Source organism: Mercenaria mercenaria, chromosome 18 (assembly GCF_021730395.1).
Source record: "Mercenaria mercenaria strain notata chromosome 18, MADL_Memer_1, whole genome shotgun sequence".
Classification (NCBI taxonomy): Eukaryota; Metazoa; Mollusca; class Bivalvia; order Venerida; family Veneridae; genus Mercenaria; species Mercenaria mercenaria.
The window spans coordinates 39166846-39191489 of record NC_069378.1 but is presented as its reverse complement, the minus strand read 5'-3'; the positions used below and the strand labels follow the sequence as shown (position 1 = coordinate 39191489).

Genomic DNA, 24644 nt, shown 5'->3' with positions numbered 1-24644 from the left:
TCTGTTGTCCGCCTATCTTCCATCCATCCACACTTTTCTTTAGATGAAATCTCCTCTGAAATGACTGGCCAGAATTGCACCAAACTTGGTCAGTAGCATCCTTGCATGGTCCTCTATCAAGTGTATTCAAAGATTTTAGCTTGACGCCCTGAAGTGGCTCCAAGAGCTGAAAATAGAAAAACCATTAAATGACTTCTTCTTGTTTACTGCTTGTTCTCATGAACTTCTAAATGGATCTTTATCAAACTTGATCTTTAGGATCGTTGTAAGGTCCTCTCCAGATTTTGTTCAAATTGAGGCATTTTGCCCCTTTAAGGTGCCATAGTTTACTATATAGAATATAGAGAAAAGTATTCAACTCTGCCCACACTACTAGCTTGACTTGCTTCAAACTTTCACCGATGAATAAGCTTGATGTGCAGATGACCATAAGGAAGAACCTTTTGGTGTGACTATTTTTTACAGTTATGACCCTTTGATAGATTTGCTCGATAGAATGTAGAGAAAAATTTTGTGTGTCCAACTCGTCACACACTATAAGCCTGATTTGCTTTAAACTTTGTTATGACACTATTAGCCTGATTTGCTTTAAACTTTGTTATGACACTATTAGCCTGATTTGCTTTAAACTTTGTTATGACACTATTAGCCTGATTTGCTTCAAACTTTCTCACTTGAACAAGCTTAATGTGCAGAAGACCATAAAGGAAGGAATTTTTGCTGTGACTACTTTTTACAGTTATGACCCTTTGATAGTTTTGCTGTATAGAATATAGAAAAAAATCTCGTGTCCAACTCCTCAAACACTCTTGAAAGTTTCACAGATGAAGGACCTTGATGTGAAGATGACTAATAATTAAGTTTTTTGTGGCTGTTTTTTCTAGAATGATGGCCCTTTCTTAAATTCACAAAAGAGGCCATGATAGTGAAGAAGTTTGGTGTGTTCAACTCTTCATACACTTTTTGAAGGAATAGATTCAAGTTGCTCAGATGCACACCCTTATCAAAATACAATTTGCTTCAAACTTTTAGATGATCATCCTTTAAGTGAAGATGATCTGTACTAAAACCTTTTGCTCTTTAGAGGACGGCGCTGTATGTAGGGGCATCCATGTCCGATGGACACAGTTCTAGATATCTTAGAAATTTTGTTTAAAGTTTTATGAAGTCCAATGTCTTGTTCATTACTTACGATATTTTATTGAAACTTTGCTCACTTACGTAAAGTGACAATGTACATTAGTGTGAAAAGATGCATAACTCTATTCTGACGAATCTTTCATCACAAATTCATTTATGTTTTTAGCTCACTTGAACTTTGTTCAGGGTGAGCTATTGGTATAGGTGGATACTCCGGTGTCCATTAAGTGTGTAACAATATATCAGAATTCACTGTATCACAATACATTAGTCTGGCGATACCAGTATCGTATCATAGGTCTATTTCATGATAAAGTAACAATACAGTGAAAAGTAGAAACATTGAACGAAAACTTTCATACAATCGGTGTTTAAGATAATAACTGAACAAATGTATCATTTATAACAGTAATTTCCAAATGTAGGAACTTTGATTTTTAGCTCACCTGAGCAGTGCTCAGGTGAGTTTTTCTAGTCACTCGATGTTCGTCGTCCGTCGTCTGTCTGTCTGTCGTCTGTCAACATTTAGCTTGTGTATGCGATAGAGGCTGTATTTTTCAACTGATCTTCATGAAGTTTGGTCAGAATGTTAACCTTGATGAAATCTAGGCCGAGTTTGAAAATGGGTCATCTGGGGTCAAAAATTAGGTCACTAGGTCAAATCAAAGAAAAACCTTGTGTATGCAGTAGAGGCTGTATTTTTCAATTGATCTTCATGAATTTTGGTCAGAATGATTATCTTGATAAAATCTAGGCCGAGTTCAAAAATGGGTCATCTGGGGTCAAAAACTAGGTCACTAGGTCAAATCAAAGAAAAACCTTGTGTATGCAATAGAGGCTGTATTTTTCAGTTAATCTTCATGAATTTTGGTCAGAATGATTACCTTGATGAAATCTAGGCCGAGTTTGAAAACAGGTCATCTGGGGTCAAAAACTAGGTCAAATCAAAGAAAAACATTGTGTATGGGATAGAGGCTGTATTTTTCAATTAATCTTCATGAGTTTTGGTCAGAATGATTGCCTTGATGAAATCTAGGTCAAGTTGGAATATGGATCATCTGGGGTCAAAAAATAGGTCACTAGGTCAAATCAAAGGAAAAGCTTGTATATGCAATAGAGGCTGTATTTTTCAATTGATCATCCTGAAATTAAGTCAAAATAATAACCTTAAGAAATCTAGGCGAATTTGAAAATGGGTCATCTGGGGTCAAAAATGAGGTCACTAGGTCAAATCAAAGAAAAACATTGTGTATGCAATAGAGGCTATATTTTCCAATTGATCTTCCTGAAATTAAGTCAGAATGATTGCCTTGATGAAATCTAGGTCAAATTTGAATATGGGTCATCTAGGGTCAAAAAGTAGGTCACTAGGTCAAATCAAAGAAAAACCTTGTGTATGCAATAGAGGCTGTATTTTTCAATTGATCTTGAAATTTGGTCAGAATGATTGCCTTGATAAAATCTACGTTAAGTTTGATTATGGGTCATCTTGGATCAAAAAGTAGGTCACTAGGTCAAATCAAAGAAAACCCTTCTGTATGCAATGAGGCTGTATTTTTCAATTGAGGTTGATGAAATTTGGTCAGAATGATTGCCTTGATGAAATCTAGGTCAAGTTCGAATATGGGTCATCTGGGGTCAAAAACTAGGTCACTAGGTTAAATCAAAGAAAAACCTTGTGTATGCAATAGAGGCTAGATTTTTTCAACTGATTTTCATGAAATTTTGTCAGAATGGTTGCCTTGATGAAATCTAGGTCAAGTTCAAATATGGGTAGTCTGTGGTCAAAAACTAGGTCACTGGGTCAAATCAAAGAAAAACCTTGTGTATGCGATAGAGGCTGTATTTTTCAATTGATCTTCATGAAATTTGGTCAGAATGATAGCCTTGATGAAATCTAGGTCAAGTTCGAATATGGGTCATTTGGGGTCAAAAACTAGGTCACTAGGTCAAATCAAAGAAAATACTTATTTATACTCAAGATTTTTGCAATAATTTTAATGATAATTGGTCAGAATATTTTTTTCCATGAAATCACCAGGTCAAACATGTTTACACTGTTATGGTGTGTTTCTCAAGTGAGCGACCTAGGGCCATCTTGGCCCTCTTGTTTTTTTTCATTTTGTCACATGATTGCTTACTTATGGTACTCATTTTGTATCGCAGTATATACCGTATCATTACATCTGTATCCCGATATGTATTGTATCGTGAGACTAGCATATCGTTACACCCCTAGCGTTCATCGTCCTGCGTCAACATTTTTTACTTAAACATCTTCTCCTCTGAAACTGTTTGTCAGAATTACACCAGACTTCGTCAATAACATCCTGACATAGACTTCTATCAACTTTGTTCAAATGGTTCACCTTGTGCTCTTTTAGGGGCCGCCAGAGCTAAAAGTAGGAAAACCTTTAAAAAAACTGCTTCTCATGAACCACTTCCTGGATCTTCATCAAACTTGGTCTATAGCATCATTATAAGGTTCTGTTCCAAGTTTATTCAAATGAGGGTACCTTAGAAATACCTTTAAATGACTCCTTCTCATGAACCGCTAGAAGGACCGTCATCAAAGTTGGTCTGCATCATTATCAGGTCCTCTCCCAATTTTATTCACATGGGTGTACTTGGCCCCCATTAGGGGCTACTAGAACTAAAACTAGAAATGCCTTTAAAAGACTTCTACTCATGGATCTTCATCAAACTTGGTCTGTAGCATTATTATAAGGTCCTCCCCAAATTTATACAAATTGGCGCAGTTGGTCCCTTTAAGAGGCCACTGGAACTAAAAATAGAAATGCCTTCAAAAGACTTCTTCTCATGAACTGCTGGATGGATCTTCATCAAACTTGATTTGTAGCATTATAAGGTCCTTTACCAAAATTTACACATGGGGACGCTTTGCCACTTTCAGGTCTGCTAGTGCTAAACTAGAAATACCTTTAAACAACTTCTTCTAATGAATGGCTAGATGGATTTTCATCAGACTTGTTATGTAGGATCATTATAAGGTCCTCTCAGATTTGTTCAAATGGGGGCAGTTGACCCCTTTTAAGGGTTGCTATGGTCTAAAGTTAAAATACTTTTTAATGACTACTTATCATAAACCACTCAATGGTTCTTCATCAGACCTGGTCTGTACCATTATTATAAGGTCCTCTCATAAAGTTTTTCAGTTTGGGGTGTTTTGCCCCTTTAAGGGCCAGATGGTTGAGGTCCTCTTCAGGTGATCGACTAAGGCCAATTTGGGCCTCTTGTTTCTTGAATTTTCTAAGGTCAAGTGTCTGTCTTAGTGTTATGATGGCCTAGCTGTCTTTTTTATAACACAACAGGTCAAGGAATAGTCTGTAATAATCTCTCTTTGTGGTCACATACATCATTTCTGTGAAAAGTACACAAGTTTTTGTGCAATCTGACCAGAAAATTTGGTCAGACATTCAAATTGATTTGTTATAATAGGTGCTATACAGAGAGTCTATGTCAGATCAAAGGTATGATTTTTAGTTAACCACTGTAGAAATTAGTTTGATGTATGTAAAATATTGTTTTTCAGATAAAGCACTGCTATCAGATCCTCTGAAATGGGAGTCAGCTGCTAAAACTATAATCTCTGTATTTGAAGACAGTCATAAAATGATAAAAAATTTGATGTTCAAAAATGGTAAGTTTGTCATACATATAGAATTTGTTTTTCCCTGTGGTCTAGTGTTAACATATTTTACTGTCTATATAAATCAGGGTTCATATATCCTGGCCTGGGCATTGGACATTTCTGAGATACTTTTGGGAGTCTTCCACCTAATTAAGACACAAGTACTGGTTCTTCCCAGGAAAAAGGGTGCTATACTCTAGGCAAAGGAACAAGAACGCAAACTTCAGGTTGGCACTTCCTATTTCATATATATGTATATAGTCCGAAAAATAAAGTATCAATTTCTGAAAAAGTTATTTGAGCTGAAAAAATCATCTTCCCGAATGGGTAAAATATTTGAACAAAATGGAGACAGCTCCACTCAAACTTGATTGTATGCTTTAAGCCTTATGTGGCTGGGTACATAATTATCTAGTGCAAAACATGCATTTTCCACCTCTAGGCATGAAAAAAAGTATGCATAATTGCTACAGTGGTCAGTAATTTTAAAAGAAAAATAATGAAGACCAAGTTAAAAAAAAAATATACTGGCAAAAATGTGACATTTTTAGCTCACCTGAGAATATAGTGCTCAAGGTGAGCTATTATTATCACCATGACTGTGTGTCTTTGTCCGTTGTCAACAATTTGCCTGTTTACAATTTAGAGGTCCCAATTTTGGGCCAGATTTAATGTAGCTTGAACAGAATGTTGCTCTAACAAGTTCGTTACTGGGTCATTTTTGGTCAAAAACTAGGTCACTAGGTCAATTTATAGGAAATCCTTGTTGGCACTAGAAGTCACATTTCTACCTCATGTTCAAAAAACTTTGTCGGTATGTTTGTCCCTAGGCTAGATTCAGACACAAAAATTCATCAGTTTATGCTCTTAGATCAAATGATAATAATGAACTTCTTGTACCAAAACCAAAAAAGGAATTTTTTCGAAAATCATTGTATTACTCAGGGTCTGTCATTTGGAATGATATCCCTAATCATATAAGATCAGCTGACACCTTGGAAAAATTCAAACAAGAGTATCTCGAATGGCATTTTAGTAATGAATAAAACTATATATCCTAGAAAAACTCTATGTACAAAATTATTAGCACTCTACAGCAGATGAAATATCATATCTTCATCTGTTCAGACATTTGAGTTTGTATACTTTGTTTTTTTTCATATTTATACTAGCATTTAGGAGTGACCTGTCGCTTTTATTAATAGATTTGAAAGGTTACTGGAATAAACCACTTCAGTAAAGGGGTACCCTACTTTTTTATAACTTACTTTTATAATAGATATTTAAATGACTGTCCCCTTCGACAATAAGACGCATTGGTGCAGTGGTAAGCGTGATGGCTCTAGAATCTAACTTATGTGAGTTCGAATTCCGATGGAGATCAATTTTATTTTTTCATTTTATATAGTTTTTTTTCATTTTATATTTTGCTAACATACGTTTTAAAATGATGATAATGTTAAACATGTATTTGAATCGCATTACTTGTATCCTTTTGCTATTTTCGAATATAAATATCTTCTTGATTGTGAATTATTCAGCATGGCTGACAAAGTTCTTAACAATTTGGTCACTCAATTAGCTGATGACACTGATTCGGAGGAAACTAACAGTTACACAAACAGCAAGTGTGAAGATGCTCCATTTGACGCGTGTGTTTGAAATGTATTGAATATATTGAAATTTTACGAATGAAATAAAAAATGAAATTGAAATGATGAAATAAATTGTAATAAAAAACAACATGAAAATGTAAATAAAACAAATTCAATCATAAAACAAAACGAACAGTGTGGGATTCGAACCCACAGCCTCTTAATCGCAAAAGTTAAATCACTAACAAGATTCCACAATTGTATCAACTGAGCTACCGATGCAGTTTTAGTTTGTACATTATTTGAAATGTATTTATAGTTTTAAAAACGTCAAATATCTTTCAATCCCTTATTTAATAAATGGAACAGTCTGGAAAATACAAATCTAAAAATAAAAGCGACAGGTCACTCCTAATTGCTAATATGTACTTGTGTTTACTTATTTCAGTTTTCTACTTTTCAGCATTTTTTGTCAAAAGACATAATTGTAATTAATGACTTATGTTGATAATATTTATTTTATATTTTGTATATACATGTATGTTGTGGACCATATTGTAAATTGGTATTGCCAAATGTGTAATCCACAGAAAATAAAGTCTTTACTTACTTACTTACTAGGCTAATTTAGGAAATCTAGGCTAAGTTCAAAATTCGGTTACCTGAGGTCTAAAACTAGGTCAGTAGGTCAGGTCATGGAAAAACTTTATGAACACTCTAGAGGCGATATTTGTCTTTAATTCATAAGTCTTTGTCCGAATGTTTTTTTACATAAAATGAAAGATATTTAAAATTGGATAACCTGAGGTCAAAAAGTAACAAATTATAGAAAAACCTGGTTAACACTTCTAGAGGGCCACACTTTGTACTGGATTATCATAATATTTGTCAGAATGTTTGTCTTTGTGAAATGTTGCTCCAGTTCAAAACTGGTTTGCCTAAGGTCAAAAACTAGACCATTAGGTCAAATCATACTAAGGTGGTCAATCTAGGGCCACTTGTTTTATATAGTAACATTTCTCAACAAACAGACTATTTTTTAAAGTTAAAACCTACAGAATTTCACAAAGTAAAATATGTTGAGAAGGCTACTGCTAGAAATAGGAAAATGTTTGCTACCTATATATATAAATTATGCATCAAAAAATGGGAAATATCTAAAAATATGAGAGGATCCAAGACTTTTAGATGCAGGACTTCGAGGTCCTGTATTGAAGGCAAAATAGAAATACTACTGTTTCATTGCATTGATACAACATGGACAGGATTAGGATTGACAAATTGCATTCACTTAATGGTTTCATTCTATAAACAGATAGTTTCTCTTAGTTAATGTAGCGGTTCTCGTATCGGGTGGCCTCGATAGCTCAATTGGTAGAGCGTTGGCAAGGTAAGCCAAAGGTCCGAGGTTCGAGTCCTGGTCGAGGCTGCACGTTTTTCCTGAGACTGTTACATTTAGGGGCTCGTCCAGGATGCTCACCCTTGGAGCCCATGCGGGCGAAGCAGTTTGGCTTGGGTGTGCATCTGAATTCGGTTAACAGTCTACGGCAGACATTGGCCAGGAGTGCCAATGTCTCAAATAGAGGGAAAGTATGTAGCGGTTCTCGTATCGGGTGGCCTCGATAGCTCAATTGGTAGAGTGTTGGCACGGTAAGCCAAAGGTCCAAGGTTCGAGTCCTGGTCAAGGCTGCACATTTTTCCCCGAGACTTTTACATAAAGCAGGTTTAGAGTATGTTTATATAACTTGGGATTATTAAACAACAATGCTGTATATTTGCAAAGAGCTCAGCTAAGTTAGCTTGGCATGCCTGTATCTGTCTCTTCTGCATTCTGTCTCATGTGCTTTCCCTCTGGTCAGATGGGTCTCTGAGAAAATAAATTTGGCATCCTAAGTGGTTTCCTTTGTATGTGAAGCTACTTTGAACTTATTTATCATGAAATCTCATATAGTTATGATAATGTAATCATTGTTGTTGTGTCATTTCTTATTAATTTATTGAAACTGAGATTTAAGTTACAAGATGACAGAGCTATTTTTAGCTCACCTGTCACGAAGTGACAGGGTGAGCTTTTGTGATCGCGCGGTGTCCGTCGTCCATCCATATGTGCGTCCGTAAACTTTTGCTTGTGACCACTCTAGAGGTCACATTTTTCATGGGATCTTTATGAAATTTGGTCAGAATGTTCATCTTGATGATATCTAAGTCAACTTTGAAACTGGGTCATGTGCAGTCCAAAACTAGGTCAGTAGGTCTAAAACTAGAAAATCCTTGTGACCTCCCTAGAGGCCATATTTTTCAATGGATCTTCATGAAAATTGGAATGTTTACCTTCATGATATCTAGGTCAAGTTTGTTACTGGGAAACGTGCAGTCAAAAATTAGGTCAGTAGGTCTAAAAATAGAGTAACCTTGTGACCTCTCTAGAGGCCATACTTTTCAATGGATCTTCATGAAAATTGGTCAGAATGTTCATCTTGAATATATTTAGGTCAGATTTGAAACTGGGTCACGTGCAGTCAAAAACTAGGTCAGTAGGTCAAATAATAGAAAAACCTTGTGACCTCCTTAGAAGCCATTTTTTCAATGGATCTTCATGAAAATTGGTCATAATGTTTACCTTGATGATATCTAGGTCAAGTTTGAAACTGGGTCATGTGCGGTCCAAAACTAGGTCAGTAGGTCTAAAAATAGAAAATCCTTGTGACCTGCCCAGAGGCCATATTTTTCAGTGGATCTTCATGAGAATTGGTTATAATGTTCACTTTGATGATATCTAGGTCAAGTTCGAAACTGGGTCACGTGCAGTCAAAAACTAGGCCAGTAGGTCTAAAAATAGAAAAACCTTGTGACCTCTCTAGAGTCCATACTTTTTAATAGATCTTCATGAAAATTGGTCAGAATGTTCACTTTGATGGTATCTAGTTCAGATTCGAAACTGGGTCACGTGCCATCAAAAACTAGGTCAGTAGGTCAAATAATAGAAAAACCTTGTGACCTCTCTAGAGGCCATACTTTTCATGGGATCTGTATGAAAGTTGGTCTGAATGTTCATCTTGATGATATCTAGGTCAAGTTTGAAACTGGGTCAACTGCAGTCAAAAACTAGGTCAGTAGGTCTACGTCTTCCATGTGTCCGTGCGTAAACTTTTGCTTGTGACCACTGTAGTTTATGATCCAGCCTTGAAATTTGGATGACATGTACAGTTTTGCACACCAATCTTTAAACTGTCTTTCAGTGACCATAAATGTGACCTACTGATCTACTTTCTAATATTTTAGCATCAGTTTGCCATTTGAAACATGTGCCCCATGTGGTTCTGGGACGATCTATGTATGAAAAGAATTGGAACCACTGCCTTACCCTTGCATGATCGTTAGAGGCGACTATTAGGATCTTAACACTTGGTTTTGCTGTAACTCTGTGATTCCAGCAGGTATGCAAATTTTGATTCCAGCCTCATGTTTTTATTTTGATGTAAATGAGATGTGAAATCAAAATTTGTAGTCCTGTTTGGCGCCATATAACCTATACTGTGTTGGTGCGCCGTAAAACCCAAATAAATAAATAAATTGAAACATGTCGTTCAGTATACTCAGGTGAGTGATTCAGGGTCATCATGACCCTCTTGTTATATAATATAGATGGTACACGGTGCATTTTATCTGAATAGGGTAAACTATGAAATATGCGAAAACCCAACTATCAAAGTTCACAGAAAGACATTATTGCATTAGATGGATACAATGTGTTTATAAGCTTTTGGGTGCTGTAATACACAGTCAAAATTGTTCAGCCGCCAAACTTCCAAAAGCACTCTTGTTGAATAAGTAGCTATGGTGGAATAGGCTGACCAGTGAAATTGTTCTGCTGAACTCGTATCTGTTACGCCTCCAGAAAATATAGATCAGATGAAGATTCTACAGAAATAAACAGTTCTGCATTTTAACTATAAAATGCACAAAATGATTTACTGTCTGATGTTGAACAAATGATACAGTGCTTGAATATACTTTTGTTGCATTACAGCTTGTCACTCTTGTTAACCTTTAGCCTACTGGCAGCAAGTGGTTTTGCCTTTGCAACTAGTGCAGACCATGATCAGCCTGCACATCCTGTGCAGGCTGATCATGGTCTGCACTGTTCCCTATTCAGTCAGTAAACTTTCAGTGAATACCCCTTTGAATAATAAGTGGTACTGCCCAAATTGAATAGTGGACCAGTCCATTTTAGAAATACAGCAGGGTAATGGTTAATAAGGTGAGATAGAATTATTTTCTAGCTCAACCTGTCACGTAGTGACAAGGTGAGCTTTTGTGATCGCCCTTCGTCTGTCGTCCATTCACAATTTCTTGTGAATGCGATAGAGACCACAGTTTGCAATCAATTTTAATCAAACTTGCACACAACTTGTATTGGCGTAATATCTCGGTTCCTTATGAGAACTGGCCAGATCCCCTCATGAGTTCCAGAGTTATGGCCCCTTAAAGGGCTAAAATTTACTATTTTTGGCTTGTGAACACGATAGAGACCACATTTTGCAATCAGCCTTAATCAAACTTGCACACAACTTGTACTGGCATAATATCTCGGTTCCTTTTGAAAACTGGCCAGATTCCATCATGGGTTCAAGAGTTATGGCCCCTTAAAGGGCCAAAATTTGCTATTTTTGGCTTGTGAACACGATAGAGACCACATTTTGCAATCAACTTTAATCAAACTTGCACACAACTTGTATTGGCATAATATCTCAATTTCTTATGAAAACTGGCCAGATCCCCTCATGGGTTTCAGAGTTATGGCCCCATAAAGGGCTGAAATTTGCTATTTTTTGCTTGTGAACACGATAGAGACAACATTTTGCAATCAACTTTAATCAAACTTGCACACAACTTGTATTGGCATAATATCTCGGTTCTTTTCGAAAACTGGCCAGATCCCATCATGGGTTCCAGAGTTATGGCCCCTTAAAAGTCCAAACTTTGCTATTTTGGCTTTTGCAGCCATATAGGGACTTCATTTTTGGTTTGATTTGATACAAACTTACAAAATATCTTCTACAACAATAGATCTTGGATTCCTTGATGAATCTGTCAGATTCAGTCATAGGTTCTGGAGTTATTTTATATCTGATTACCTCCCCTGATTTTAATCAAAATGGATTTATATCAGTAAGTACTCATAGGACTCATTTGAAATTTCATTATTGTCATTAGTTGGACTGAGAAAATCAGGGTAGATAACTATGGACTGATTTTATGTTAAATTACCTCCCTTTATTTCAAATTAAAATGGGTATATCTCCGTAACTAATGAAGATACTGATCTGAAATTTCATTTATGCCATCACATGGACTTGGACAATCAGTTTAGATACATATTGACTGCATTTATGACAAATTACCTCCCTTTACTTTTTATATAAATGAATATACATTAGCAGCTTCTAATGAGATTGGTTTTAAATGTTATTTAAGTCTTCCAGGGTAAGGAATAGTCATGCTAGTACAAAAATGCAGCATTTGAGCCTAGGACCCTAAAACTTGGTATGGAGATTGGCCCTGACTAGTACGTGCCATAGGTCAAAAGGGACTGTTACAAGAAAATATTTATCCTGATGATACTTAATGTGTATGCCAATGTGATCTATATCAAAACTTGATCTTATCTTTAAGAGCAATAGTACTCAGGTGAGCGATATAGGGCCATCATGGCCCTCTTGTTTAATGTATTAGAGCCCTGTCTACCACTACCCTGTAGGGCATGTTTGTTTTGCAACAGTCAGTCTCCAATTGGGTTTAAGGCGAAGGTTTATTTGTGATAGTTTTGTTTTGTAGCTAGGGATCTATCTGTTAATTTTTAGCTCCACTATTCGGAGAATAGGGGGGCTATACTACTCGCCCCTGCGTCGGTGTCGGCGTGACCCTTCTTGGTTAAAGTTTTTCGACAACCTTTGTTTTTCTGTCATATCTTTGTTACTATTGCTTATATCTTACTGTAACTTGACATAAACATTGTCCAGTATACAAATAATGTATGTATAGGGGCTGAGCCCATTATACCCAAGGTCAAGGTCACCAAGCTGTTATACTTAGGTTATTTTTAAGGTTAAAGTTTTTTGGCAACCTTTGTTTTTCTGTCATATCTTTGTTAATATTGCTTATATCTTACTGTAACTTCACATAAACATTGTTTAGTATGCAAACAAAGTATGTATAGGGGTTGAGCCTATTATACCCAAGGTCGAGGTCACCAAGGTGTTGTACTTAGGTTATTTTTTTGAGGTTTAAGTTTTTCGGCAACCTTTGTTTTTCTGTCATAACTTTGTTACTTTTGCTTATGCCTTACTGTAAGTTCTCATAAACATTGTCCAGCATACAAACTTAGTATACCCAGGGGCTGGGCCCATTATACCCAAGGTCAAGGTCACCAAGGAGTTATACTTGGAATTATTTTCATGTTAAATGTTTTTCGAAAGCTTTATTAATAGACATGTCTCTGGTACTTTAAAAGATAATGACTTGAAATTAAAAATATTTGTTTATAATCATCATCTGCATGTGTTGTTACATACCCCATAACTCTAATTGTATTTTTGACAGAATTATGTCCCTTTTGTACTTAATTGTTTTAACAAACTTCATTTTCTAGACATAACTTTGGTACTATATAAGATACTGACTTGAAACTCAAAATATATCTTTACCATCATCATCATTTAATGTATCTTTATCTCCATCATCTGCATGTGTGGTAACAATCCCCATAACTCTGATTTGTATTTTTGACCAAATTATGCCCCTTTTACACTTAATTGTTTTAACAAACTTCATTTTCTAGACATAACTTTGGTACTATATAAGATACTGACTTGAAACTCAAAATATATCTTTACCATCATCATCTGCATTTGTGGTAACAATCCTAATAACTCTAATTTGTCATTTGATGGAATTATGCCACTTGGTGTATCTTTCTTTTATAGTAGAGGTCTCTTATTCAGACATATATTCATTTTACTGTCAAATCCCCGAATAGTGGAGCGCGCTGTCTTACAGACAGCTCTTGTTATCTATATTTTTCAGCCATACGACTGTGTCAGAAACAGTTTGATTACATGATGGTAGTTTGTGACAAACGTTTTAAAGAATTAGAAGAGAAGAAAAAACAGTGTCATGATTTACAAGGGGTATAGTATCTTCAGCTATTTCTCTGTTTAATGTCATGAAACACAGGGAACATTCCTGTAATTATCTTGTGTACCCGGTAAAGAAATAGACTATGACAGTCTTGGTGCATTATCATTTTTGCCCTGCAGATTTTTACAACTTTTCAGATTCTTAGTATAACAGAAACAAAAACAAAATAATTACTGTTAATACCCATGTAGGCATCCAAACCTAAAATCTATTATCTTGGAAAACGTTTTTTTGGTTAGTGCAGAAGAAAAGAAGCTGAACTGAAAAACTGTAGAAATGTTGTGACTAAGTTTATTTCAGCAAGCAAGAGTCTTTAAAAGAAGAGTTAACTGTCAGAGTTTACAAAGGATTGTGTGCCACTAGCCCTTATCGTGATCAGCCTGCACATCTGTGTAGTCTGATCATGATCTGCACTGTTCGCTTTTCAGCCAGTATCTTTTTGGTAAGCACCCCTTTTAACAGTTAATGGTACTGTCAAAATTGGAAGATGGACAAGTTCATTATAGAAATTTAGCAGGTTAAGGGCTAGTGATCAGGTACATGTAGTTACAATACCAGTAACAGATCTTGAAAGGAATTTCAGTTCAGTTATATAATTATGTACATGGTGAAAATAGGTATGAGCTAATCAATTGAAACCAGTAACAAAAGTTGTGACTGTTTTCGTGCACCCCCCCAAACATTTTGGGGATATGGTTTTAAGGTTTACTCAATGACAGAGTATATTGTACCGAAGTGCAGTGTACAAGAATCATATCTCTGTCTTGGTTATATTTTTCAAATTTTCTCCTTATTTTAGATTAACTTGTCAACTCTTGTTTGTAGCAGATCCATAAAGGTATGAAAGGGTTTCTGTGACAACTTCACGCATTGACTTTGTTTTCTTTTTTTCAAAACTTATACTGACTGGATTTTATTGAAATTACATACAAAGATGAAGGACATGGTGGGGAAGTACAATGTTTCTTTTTGAGTAATGTATTTATTTACATAAAAAAAGACTTTTGTAACATCAAAACTGTTAAAGGGACTTTGATAAAAGTGTTCATAATGACAAAGAACACGGAGAGGAAGTGCAGTGTTCAAGAACCATAACTCTGCTTTTCTTAATTCTCAAAACTAAGTTTCACAAGCACTAAAGAAGTTAAGAAATTGCAGTCTGTATAAACCAGAACTATTGCAAACATATTGAACAAAGTATTTCTTGGTAACACTTGTTTTCTACAACAAATGTGCATACAGTTCATTATTTTAAAATATTTCCTCTTTTTGGCCACCTTTTATTAGAATAGTTGCTTTCGTTGGCTGGGAGGAAGATGGCTCTGTCCAACAAGGCTCTTGTTTACTTGAAAAAAGGGAAAAGTTAGAGTCTTCAATAGAAAAATAAAGGAGACTATAAGTATGAAGGGTAAATAAAATCTACCTTATAATTACGTTGATTTTTCAGAAACTTCATTCTGCCAAGATGCAGAGTGATAAGCTAAACCGAGAGATCGAAGAACAGAAGAAGAAGTTTACAAAACAATCCCAGGAACTGTTTGATACAAAACAAGCTCTGGTAAGTATTATCTTTAATTAAAAAGAAACAAAACAAGGTCTGGTAAGTATTGTGTTTGATATCAAAACATACAATGACTTTGAAACAAAAAAAGCTGTAGTAAATTTTATGTTTAATATAAAAGTATGCAATCAGGAATACAAAATGAGCTGTGGTATTATGTTTGATATAAAAGCGTGTAGTCTGGGATACAAAATGAGTTCTGTTATTATACGCCTGAAAAGACGTATTATGTTATGACGCCGGTGTCCGTCTGTTAGCAATTTCGTGTCCGCTCTGTAACTCTTGAACCCCTTGAAGGATTTCAAAGAAACTTCACAAAAATGTTTGCCACATCGCGACGACATGCAGAGCACATGATTTGGATGGCTCGCTTCAAGGTCAAGGTCACACTTAAGGGTCAAAGGTCACATGACTTTGTTTAGTGTCCGTTCTGTAACTCTTGAATTGCTTGGTGGATTTGAAAGAAACTTTGCACAATTGTTCACCACATTGAGACAACGTGCAAGAGCGCATGTTTCGGATGGCTTGCTTCGAGGTCAAGGTCACACTTAGGGGTCAAAGGTCATACCTCCAGGCATATATTGCTCTGCATTGTGGTGCACTTGTTATGCTTGATACAGTGTGGGATACAAAATGAGCTTTAGTTTTATGTTTAGTATAAAAACATACAGTCTGGGATACAAAACAAGCTTTGATACGTATTATGTTTAAAATGAAAACATAATTATAGTCTGGAATACAAAATTAGGGTTATTATGTTTGATACAAAAACATACAGTCTTGGATATGTTTTCAAACTTTCAAAACCTGACAGAAAGTCCAGGTTTTGTTTTTTTTTTACCGGGAGGAGAAGGTGCCCATGAAAAATAGCCCTTGTTTGGGCAAAGGGAATAAAAAAAACCTGACGTAAAGTCTGCATGATTTAAAAGAAATTTTCTGAGGGGAAGGGGCCGTTAATGGGGCCTATTAACAGCCCCTATTGTGGAGGGAAAATAACACCTGGAAACAAGCAGTTTTTAGCAGAGATATTACATTAATTTAACACCAATAAATTTCCTATTTTCCACATGAAACATAGGCATAGGACACAGTAAGTTGTCTGATACAATTTTTTTCAAAATCTTGATTGAGTAAACAGTGATCTTACTACTTTAAGCCTAATGTGCACCAAAATCCATACTGCCGAGTATACATTTTCATCCTTTTAGACTTGAGGGATCCCAAGTCTTGGTGAGGGACACCAAATTTTACAGGTTGGGGGCCCTCTGAGACACCACTGAAAAAAGTTAGTGTCAAGGCCTGATTCGGTGACCATTTATTTCCTGTATTACTTGTATTTTTGACGTTCCAGGAAGTAAACATCCGCAATTTTGTATGCTATGATCGTGACGTCATTCAGGAGTTAAGTTATGATGTCATCATTGCCATGTTTTGTTGTTGTTTTACTTAGTGGGGCTCCGGTTGGGAGGTGTAGGATAATTAAATTTACTTCTAAATATCTTTTTACGCACCACGATCCCTGACTCCTTATTATGTAACGCAAATAATAATTTAAATATTTTTATTGTAATGTTTCATGTGTATATTATGCATTTTATTGTATTATTTTGAGAAATAACTTATAGTGTGGGAAGGTGTTGGATCTGTGGGATTCCCATCACGTGCCTTTTTCCTACAGATTCCTACAGTGGCGGATCTTGTGAGAATCTTTGCTATGTAAGCGCTGTTTTTACTGTTGGAAGTCACTCCGCAGCTTGTAAACAAAAAGAGCGTCAGCCGTTATATTTAGTTCAAAGTCACATAATATTTCATAGATTCTATAAAACCACTGGTAAATTTCATTAAATTATATAATAGATTAAATTATTTCACTTAAAGATTATTTCAGCTTTACAGTAAATAGAACTTCATCGTTTTATTTAAGAACCTTAGGCATAGCGCTGTTCTGTAAAATTTCAGAAAGAAACTCTATTTATAGACAAGTAAATACTTAAAGTAATATTAATTTACTGTTTTAATAAATTATTCAGTCGCCAACACCTAAGCACACGCATACTTCATGAATCGTAATTATTTCAAACTGTTTATAAGAGTTTGCGTCGTATTTTGCGTCATATTCGTTGATATACATATCATCCGGAAATTGTTAGGATTATTAAAAATAAAATACAGAAAACTTGAATACATTTTCCTTATATCTTTCAGTTTTGCTTCTTTTGTATCAAATTATTATCCAGTTAGATCTAATTTTGTCCCTTATACTGCGGAGTCATCCTTTGTGCTTTTGGCCATTGGATATAATTGTGATCACTCAGTCCCACTGCGAAAAAAAGGTCAATATACGGGAGTGTACGGTCCCGTAGATTTCGAAAATACAGGAGTATATGGGATGTATATTACAAATATACGAACCTAATATACGATCCCGTTTTCGGAACATCTAGTATACGGGAAGTCGGTATATTTGTCATGCATATACGGGATCCCGTATATGCCGAATATACATAAATGTATATTTCTCGTATATATTCAATATACGAACTTTAAAAAAAATCCCTAGAAATGATGTTTATTCATGTCCTGCTTTAACATAAGTTTCATTTTCATGTATTTGAAGTGTCTTGAGACTTTTTTTCCCGTATACTTTCCATATTTTAGAATATACGGAACACGTATACGAGCCTGTATATTCCGAATATACGTAGTATACGGATCCCGTATTTTTGTCATATACGGACTGTGATTGCATCTAGTATACGGGGCATATACGGACTTGTATTTTCTAATATACGGGCTTCGGGTTTTTTCCGTATACGCATGATATACGTAGTATACGGATCCTGTATTTTTGTCATATACGGACTGTGATTGCATCTAATATACGGGGCATATACGGACTTGTATTTTCTAATATATGGGCTTCGGATTTTTTCCATATACGCATGATATACTAAGTATATGGATCCTGTACTTTTGTCATATACGGGGCATATACGAAACCGTACTTTTTGATATACGGGCTACGGACTAGTCCAGTATATGCATGGTATACGCAATATACGGATCCCGTACTTGTGTCATAAACGGGGAAAATATGAAACTGTATTTTTTACTATACGGGCTACGGACTAGTCCCGAATATGCATGGTATACGCAATATACGGATCCCGTACTTGTGTCATATACGGAATGTATTTGCATCTGATATACGGGGATATACGAACCTGTAGTTTTTGATATACGGGCCAGGTTTTTCCCTGTTTATGCAAGATATGCAGAGTATACAGATTCCATATTTGTGTCACATTTAGACGTATTCGGGGAATTCACGGACCAGTATTTCTAAAAGATACATTTACCAGACTTTTCCCGTATATGCATGTGTGGTATACAAATCCCGTATTTTTCTTTTATGTGAACTGATTTTGTATATGGGGACACACTGAAAGATGACAAAATGAATGTCGGTGATACCTACAGCAGAATACGGTATGTTAGAAAAAAGCAAGACAAAGACAGGGTATGAGAAAAAAATCATATTGTTGTTAATTGGAGACATGTCAGATTAAACTAAAATATTATTCAACTTAAATACTTTTTAAATCAGTTTTTCAAACGGTTATGAATCATTTTCATTTCTTGTCCAAATGAAATAAGCAGAATTAAAATGTGAGTAATCAATAACATCAAGCATTTCTTAATATTATTATGTTCATTTCTAATTGAAAAACTAGCAATTCACACATTTAATTCTGCGCGGTTGACTCAACAAATCGTTTGAGTATCACTTCTTTTACTATTGTCTGTACATGTTTTCGTTATTCCCATGAATGCTGATTACCGCTATAGGCTTTTCGATTTGCCGTCTTCTAAAAAGAGCAGTACACCCCTCCTAATGTCCGAAGATGTACTTTAAAAAGACACATGTTGGTTCTGTACTGGAACACGATATGTAAGCAGGTTACAAATGATGAACCACATGGAAATATTCAGTTTCCTGATCTCAATAAGTATAAGCTTTTATCTGTTGTTACGAATGTCACTGAGAACGAATGGCTCATCCGGGCTGTCTGTCTGCATCTGTTGATCAAACTAGTAGAAACTTCACACATAAGTATATTCTCTATCGTGAAAATAAATAGTCGTCCCGTTTTCTGATTCCAGTAAACAACTCTTGTGTCAACCTGGAATAAAAAAAATGCACGCATTAAAAGTTATAAAAAATGGACTCTTGCAATTCATAGATACTGATAATTATATCTATTAAATGATGTGAAAATTATGATGAATAAAATGACATGTTGGATACCAGAGGTCTACCGTGGTTCCCGGGATTTTGACGAACATCTGACTGATGAGAATGCATAACAGTCGCGTTGTTAAACTTTTTTTTTTTTAATTTGATATTTCAAACATCTCTTTAAACTTTGTGACTGAACAAGTTCTGAACGATATATTTGCCTCTAAACGTTTTAATATTTGGTTAAACAATCTGAAGAGTTTCCAGAATTTCCAATCTTGCGGTCAGTATAATATTCTTAGACAAGTAAAATATTCAACATAAACGTCCCATCTCTTTATCATGTTCAAATAAATATAATGCATCTGTAAATCTGGATTTAAAATTATCCAAATCTCAAAGATGAACCTAACTAAAATATAATAAATAATATCAGGGTATCAATATAATTTACATTATTTCATATTAGAGTTGCCGAATATTCGATAATAATTATGTAACAGTGTATACATGTCTAATCTGTGGTAAAATGAAAGAAATGGTACTAGTTTGATTGAATGTTTGAAGATCGAATTTACAGACATACTCGATTTTTATTCCTAATAAATGACCACTTTGTTTTCAGAATGATTTGGTTTTGGGACGAGCGCATGTCTATTCGTGCACGTGAACAGGCCTGGCTAGAGTAACAGAAAAACGGTAGACATGCAAAGATAGACCTTTCCGCGAGGTGTTTATTGTTCTCACAGTTTTTTTTTTTCGAAATATATAGACCCCAGGCAAACAGGCTTTAGTATTCCTTAATCAATATTCCTTAAATGCACAGGATATGCTTAACAATAAAATTCTACAAATAACATCTACGGAGTAAAATATTGGAAGGAGGTTTGATTAGAAAGCACAATTATCAGTTCATCAAGGATACCTTTTAAGCTGAAGTTGTCACATTATGAAACTTAAAATAGGAATCATTTTATTTCTATAAACTATTAAAAAATGTCATATATAGAAAAAAAGATGGTCGCGCCGGGAAACGAACCCTGACCGCAGCGGCAATAAAGAAGTTTTCCACTGTTGTTACCAATTATAACGCAAGGGAGGGTTTAGTGTTTAATGCGCGTTAAATATACAAGTTTTATCGTAAAAATTAGTTAAAACATCTAATTCTCATGTGTTTCCACAACATAATAGTCTGTCAGTATACGTAGCATAATATATCACCATTAATATCATATATCTAAAAAAATATAATGCCGTGGGCCCTGAGAAAACCAACATAGTGGGTTTGCGACTAGCATGGATCGAGACCAGTCTGCGCATCCGTGCAGTCTGGTCAGGATCCATGCTGTTCGCTTTCAAAGCCTATTAGAATTAGAAAAACTGTTAGCGAACAGCATGGATCCTGAGCAGACTGCGCGGATGCGCAGGTTGGTCTCGACCCATGCTCATCGAAAACTAAGACTATGTTGGTTTTCTCATGGCACGGCTCAATTATATTTTTTTTTCTGTTCTTGTCGGACGACCTGGAGGCCAGTGCCTTTTTTTAGTATTCGTTTAAACATTGCGTTATTTCTTAAATTTATTTTAACCCCAAGATTGCATACAGTTACACTAAAAATAAGATAATTTAATTGTGTCAAATGTTTAATCACCCTTTAAATTTCATTGTGTATTACAATATTGCCTGGGGATAAGAAATATCCGGTCAGTGTTGTTTCAAGCTGGGTCATAAAAATATGTTAACCCACTTACTACAAGTGATAGGTACCGTATTTTACCTAAGTCTTGGGACAGCATAAAATAATTATTTTTTTCACTGTCCCAAGACTTATTTCCCGAAAAATAATTATTTTGAAAAGTGTCCCAAAAATATGGACATAATCATCGTCATCGGGTAACATCCCCCACCCACCCGTGTTGAAAGCGAAAAAAAAACAACTTAAAGATTATCGGTAATTATTCTGTTGATAAACAAAGTAATTGGCCTTGTTTTCATCATCATTTAACATCCCCTCAAAGAGCTAAAAGAAGTGTGTCGGTATCATGACATTAGAAGTGGAGATCAAAGCGGTATAGTTTCCCCGAGATTTTCATGGCATTACGTCATGTTTTCGCGCCATGTTGCACATCACTGTTTGATCGTACCGCCTCGTTTCTTAAGTGCTGAGAAGTAGATCTAGTGTTGTAACAATCAATAAAAAAAGCTTCTTTTTAATTTGTTAAAGCGAATGTGCAATATCCCGTATAAACTGACAGGTAAACGTGTCAAACTATAATAGCGGATATCTTACCTCTGTGACCTATTTGCCCTCAAGGAAATTACAAAATGGTTTGAGAAGAATATCTTATTATAAAGTGTTGTGTCAAAAAATAAATGTACATGTTCAAAGATTCATTCAAAACTTCTTAAAAATGCGCAACAACATCATTATTGTTTTTATTTTTTAACGCATTTTCTATTTACGTTCACGAGGTCACGTAACAGAAATCTGTTTGCCAAAAATCGTTTTACTTCATATTTTTAAATTGCTGCCGCCTTTTCGTTATTTAAGATTTTTCTATTCTGTTTTTTGTACTTTCTAGTCAAAAGTCTGAATTTTATGCCCATAGTTTGTATCATTTATTTACTTTAAGAAAGAAATAAGTATTTAGGATCGCGCTGTTTGAAATTTTGCAAGTAATTATACGAAAATTCGACCGTTTTTATAGAATTTTGCCAACATTTCTGTCGATACCTTTTTAAAATCGTTGTAGAATTCAAACTATATTACTTCTCAATCGGTGTTGAAAATCTGAAGCGATAAAATCAAAAAATGAATGCGTGACGCGCGTTTTTTGTATACGTGTCGATGAACAAAAGTAACGGCGTTGTAAGTTAGACATTACGATAGGTCGCACGTGCTCGTGGAATGGAAAATTACCGGCATGGCGTTTTGATATCTGTACGATTCGCGGGTAAATTCCAGTCAGTAGTAAATAAAAATAAATAAATAACGAAAATTGGACTTCCTGGCTGCATAATTATTTGACATTTTGATCGATACAACACCATACAATGTATAATAACGGTATTTGGGTTACATCTTGAATCAGCATACAACCTTAGTCCCAACACTTAGGGACGAAAAATACGCTGAGAAAATACATGTCCAAAAACTTAGGGTCAAAAAAAATAATTATTTTTCCACATTTTAGGGGTGTCCCAAGATTTAGGGTGTCCCAAGACTTAGGTAAAATACGGTACTTTAAATTTTATGGTTTTATGGTTAACCTGTTAAGTACATCATTTTGCACCCTGCTGAAAAAAAAAACGTTTGTGGTCATATTTGAAGATTTACAGTTGTAAAATGGAGTAAAACAGAGAACTGAAAAAATACCAGTCAATCGGAAATATCGTCAACTTAAATTTGTTAAAATGTAAAAATGGTCCGTTGGGAAATCGATTTAAAATAACAGACTAAGCTGAGCAATTACTTATTGTTTGTACATGTATGGTCCTGAAAGTAAATGTTTGTTTTAGATGTATAATATGTAACGATTTTAAATATGTTAGATACCATATTCATATTACTAAATATTACTTTTATTTGACAATAAATAAAGTATTATATACATATTCGACTTGTTCCGCATTTCACTTTAATATTAATTTAAACTTCATTCAAGTACATCGTTAGTAAACCGTTTGCCTGTAAATGCATCAGATAAAAAATTATAATGACCAAAGCTATTAGTTATCGATTCACCCCACCCCCACCCTCGTGTTACAACAACAACACTTTGTAGGGAAATCGACAAATTGGATTATTTGTTCTTCCGCTTTATCGGTTTTAAAGATGTTACTAAAAATTGGTAATGCAAAAGATCTATAGTATGTATGTATTTTAGGTCACTATAAAATTCTTATAACTTTCAGATTAATAATCAAATTCTACATAATTTAAATTTTTATTATTACCAACCTTTTTTTATAAAATACTTTGAAAAAAAAAATACGCATCACAACCGCTTTCATAGACTTACAAAGTCTGTAGAGATAAAATAATCAGTAATAGTATTAATTTCTTCATACTGACACTGATATTTTCGCAGAGAAAAACATTTTCTCTCTAGACAGAGGCAAGAGATGTTGTAATTTTTTGCAAAAGTGTCATCTAGAAAAAAGCGTTATTTTGTCAGATTACCGGTACCCATTTTCTAAAAATAAAAGATTGTAATTATTAACTTTATTAATGTTTTTCCGAGATTCCAGTTTTAATCGAATGAATGAACCTGCGTGCCGCCTTATTCATTCTTAAAGCTAGCCTTGGCTACCTAGCTTCTATGAAATAAAACTTCTATCTGGAGTTGTTTTTGTCCTTTCAACTTTAATCTCGTTTAACCCCAATGGTATTCATCAAATGATTTTTGCACGATATTTTTTTTTTATTTCAAACACTTGCAACATCAACATTTGGTGACTGACATCCTTGTAGACTATCGGATGAAAGAATGAATGAAATAATAGTTAAATGATTAGTTGTGAAGAAATGATCAATCGAATGAATGAATGAATGAACTATTTAACGGCTATTCTGAATTTCTTTTTTTATATTAAGATTACAAAATTAAACTGACCTTTTTGACGCTTCTGAATTTGTTAAAGCAATAAAAAGCAACCCATGTTTCCGATTAATTCATGGTCTGGTTTGTCACAAAAAAAAAAATCAGTTTATTAAAAATTAAAACATATAAATCAAATAAGTACTTACTCGTGACTTCCTTTCCCATGCAATATACAGATTATCGCGTGCGGTCACTTGAGCCAGATGTTATCGCTTCGGGATATGAACGCGCGAAGTGTGACGAAGCATGTTCCCAACTGATTGGATACCTAATATCTATGCATTAAAGATCCCAATTAATTTGCGCTAATTTGTGTTAATTGGCATTCATCGAGTTTCTGATATTGTCAATTTGCTGGTAGAAAAATGTTAGAAATTGACTGGATTACCAGGCTTAGGGTACATGGGCTATCTATCTGATTTAGTTAATATGCGTACAATTATTATCAATTAATGTTGCAGTAAAACTGTTTGGCAGAAATTATATGTACAGTTTATTTTCGTGGAGATGGGTAAATCAATGATTTAATGAAAGACACTCATTAATCTTTGCCAATATTTTTCGAGCGTTTTCGTTAATTTTAAGCAATATTTGTATTTTATACAGTCAATCAGTGTCACGCCATCCACGTTACCACGGTTATCATTGCTT

General features: G+C 34.9%; 1 protein-coding gene across 2 annotated transcripts in view; it reads left to right on the top strand.

Moving 5' to 3' along the window:
* The window catches only part of LOC128550706 (restin homolog), a 252571-nt gene that overhangs the window by 112754 nt on the left and 115173 nt on the right, over positions 1–24644 (top strand). For both annotated transcript variants that reach the window (XM_053530279.1, XM_053530280.1), the window contains exons 11-13: positions 4694–4801; positions 13474–13577; positions 15035–15145. In XM_053530279.1, coding sequence (XP_053386254.1) covers positions 4694–4801; positions 13474–13577; positions 15035–15145 — 323 coding nt within the window. The remainder of the gene's footprint in view (positions 1–4693; positions 4802–13473; positions 13578–15034; positions 15146–24644) is intronic.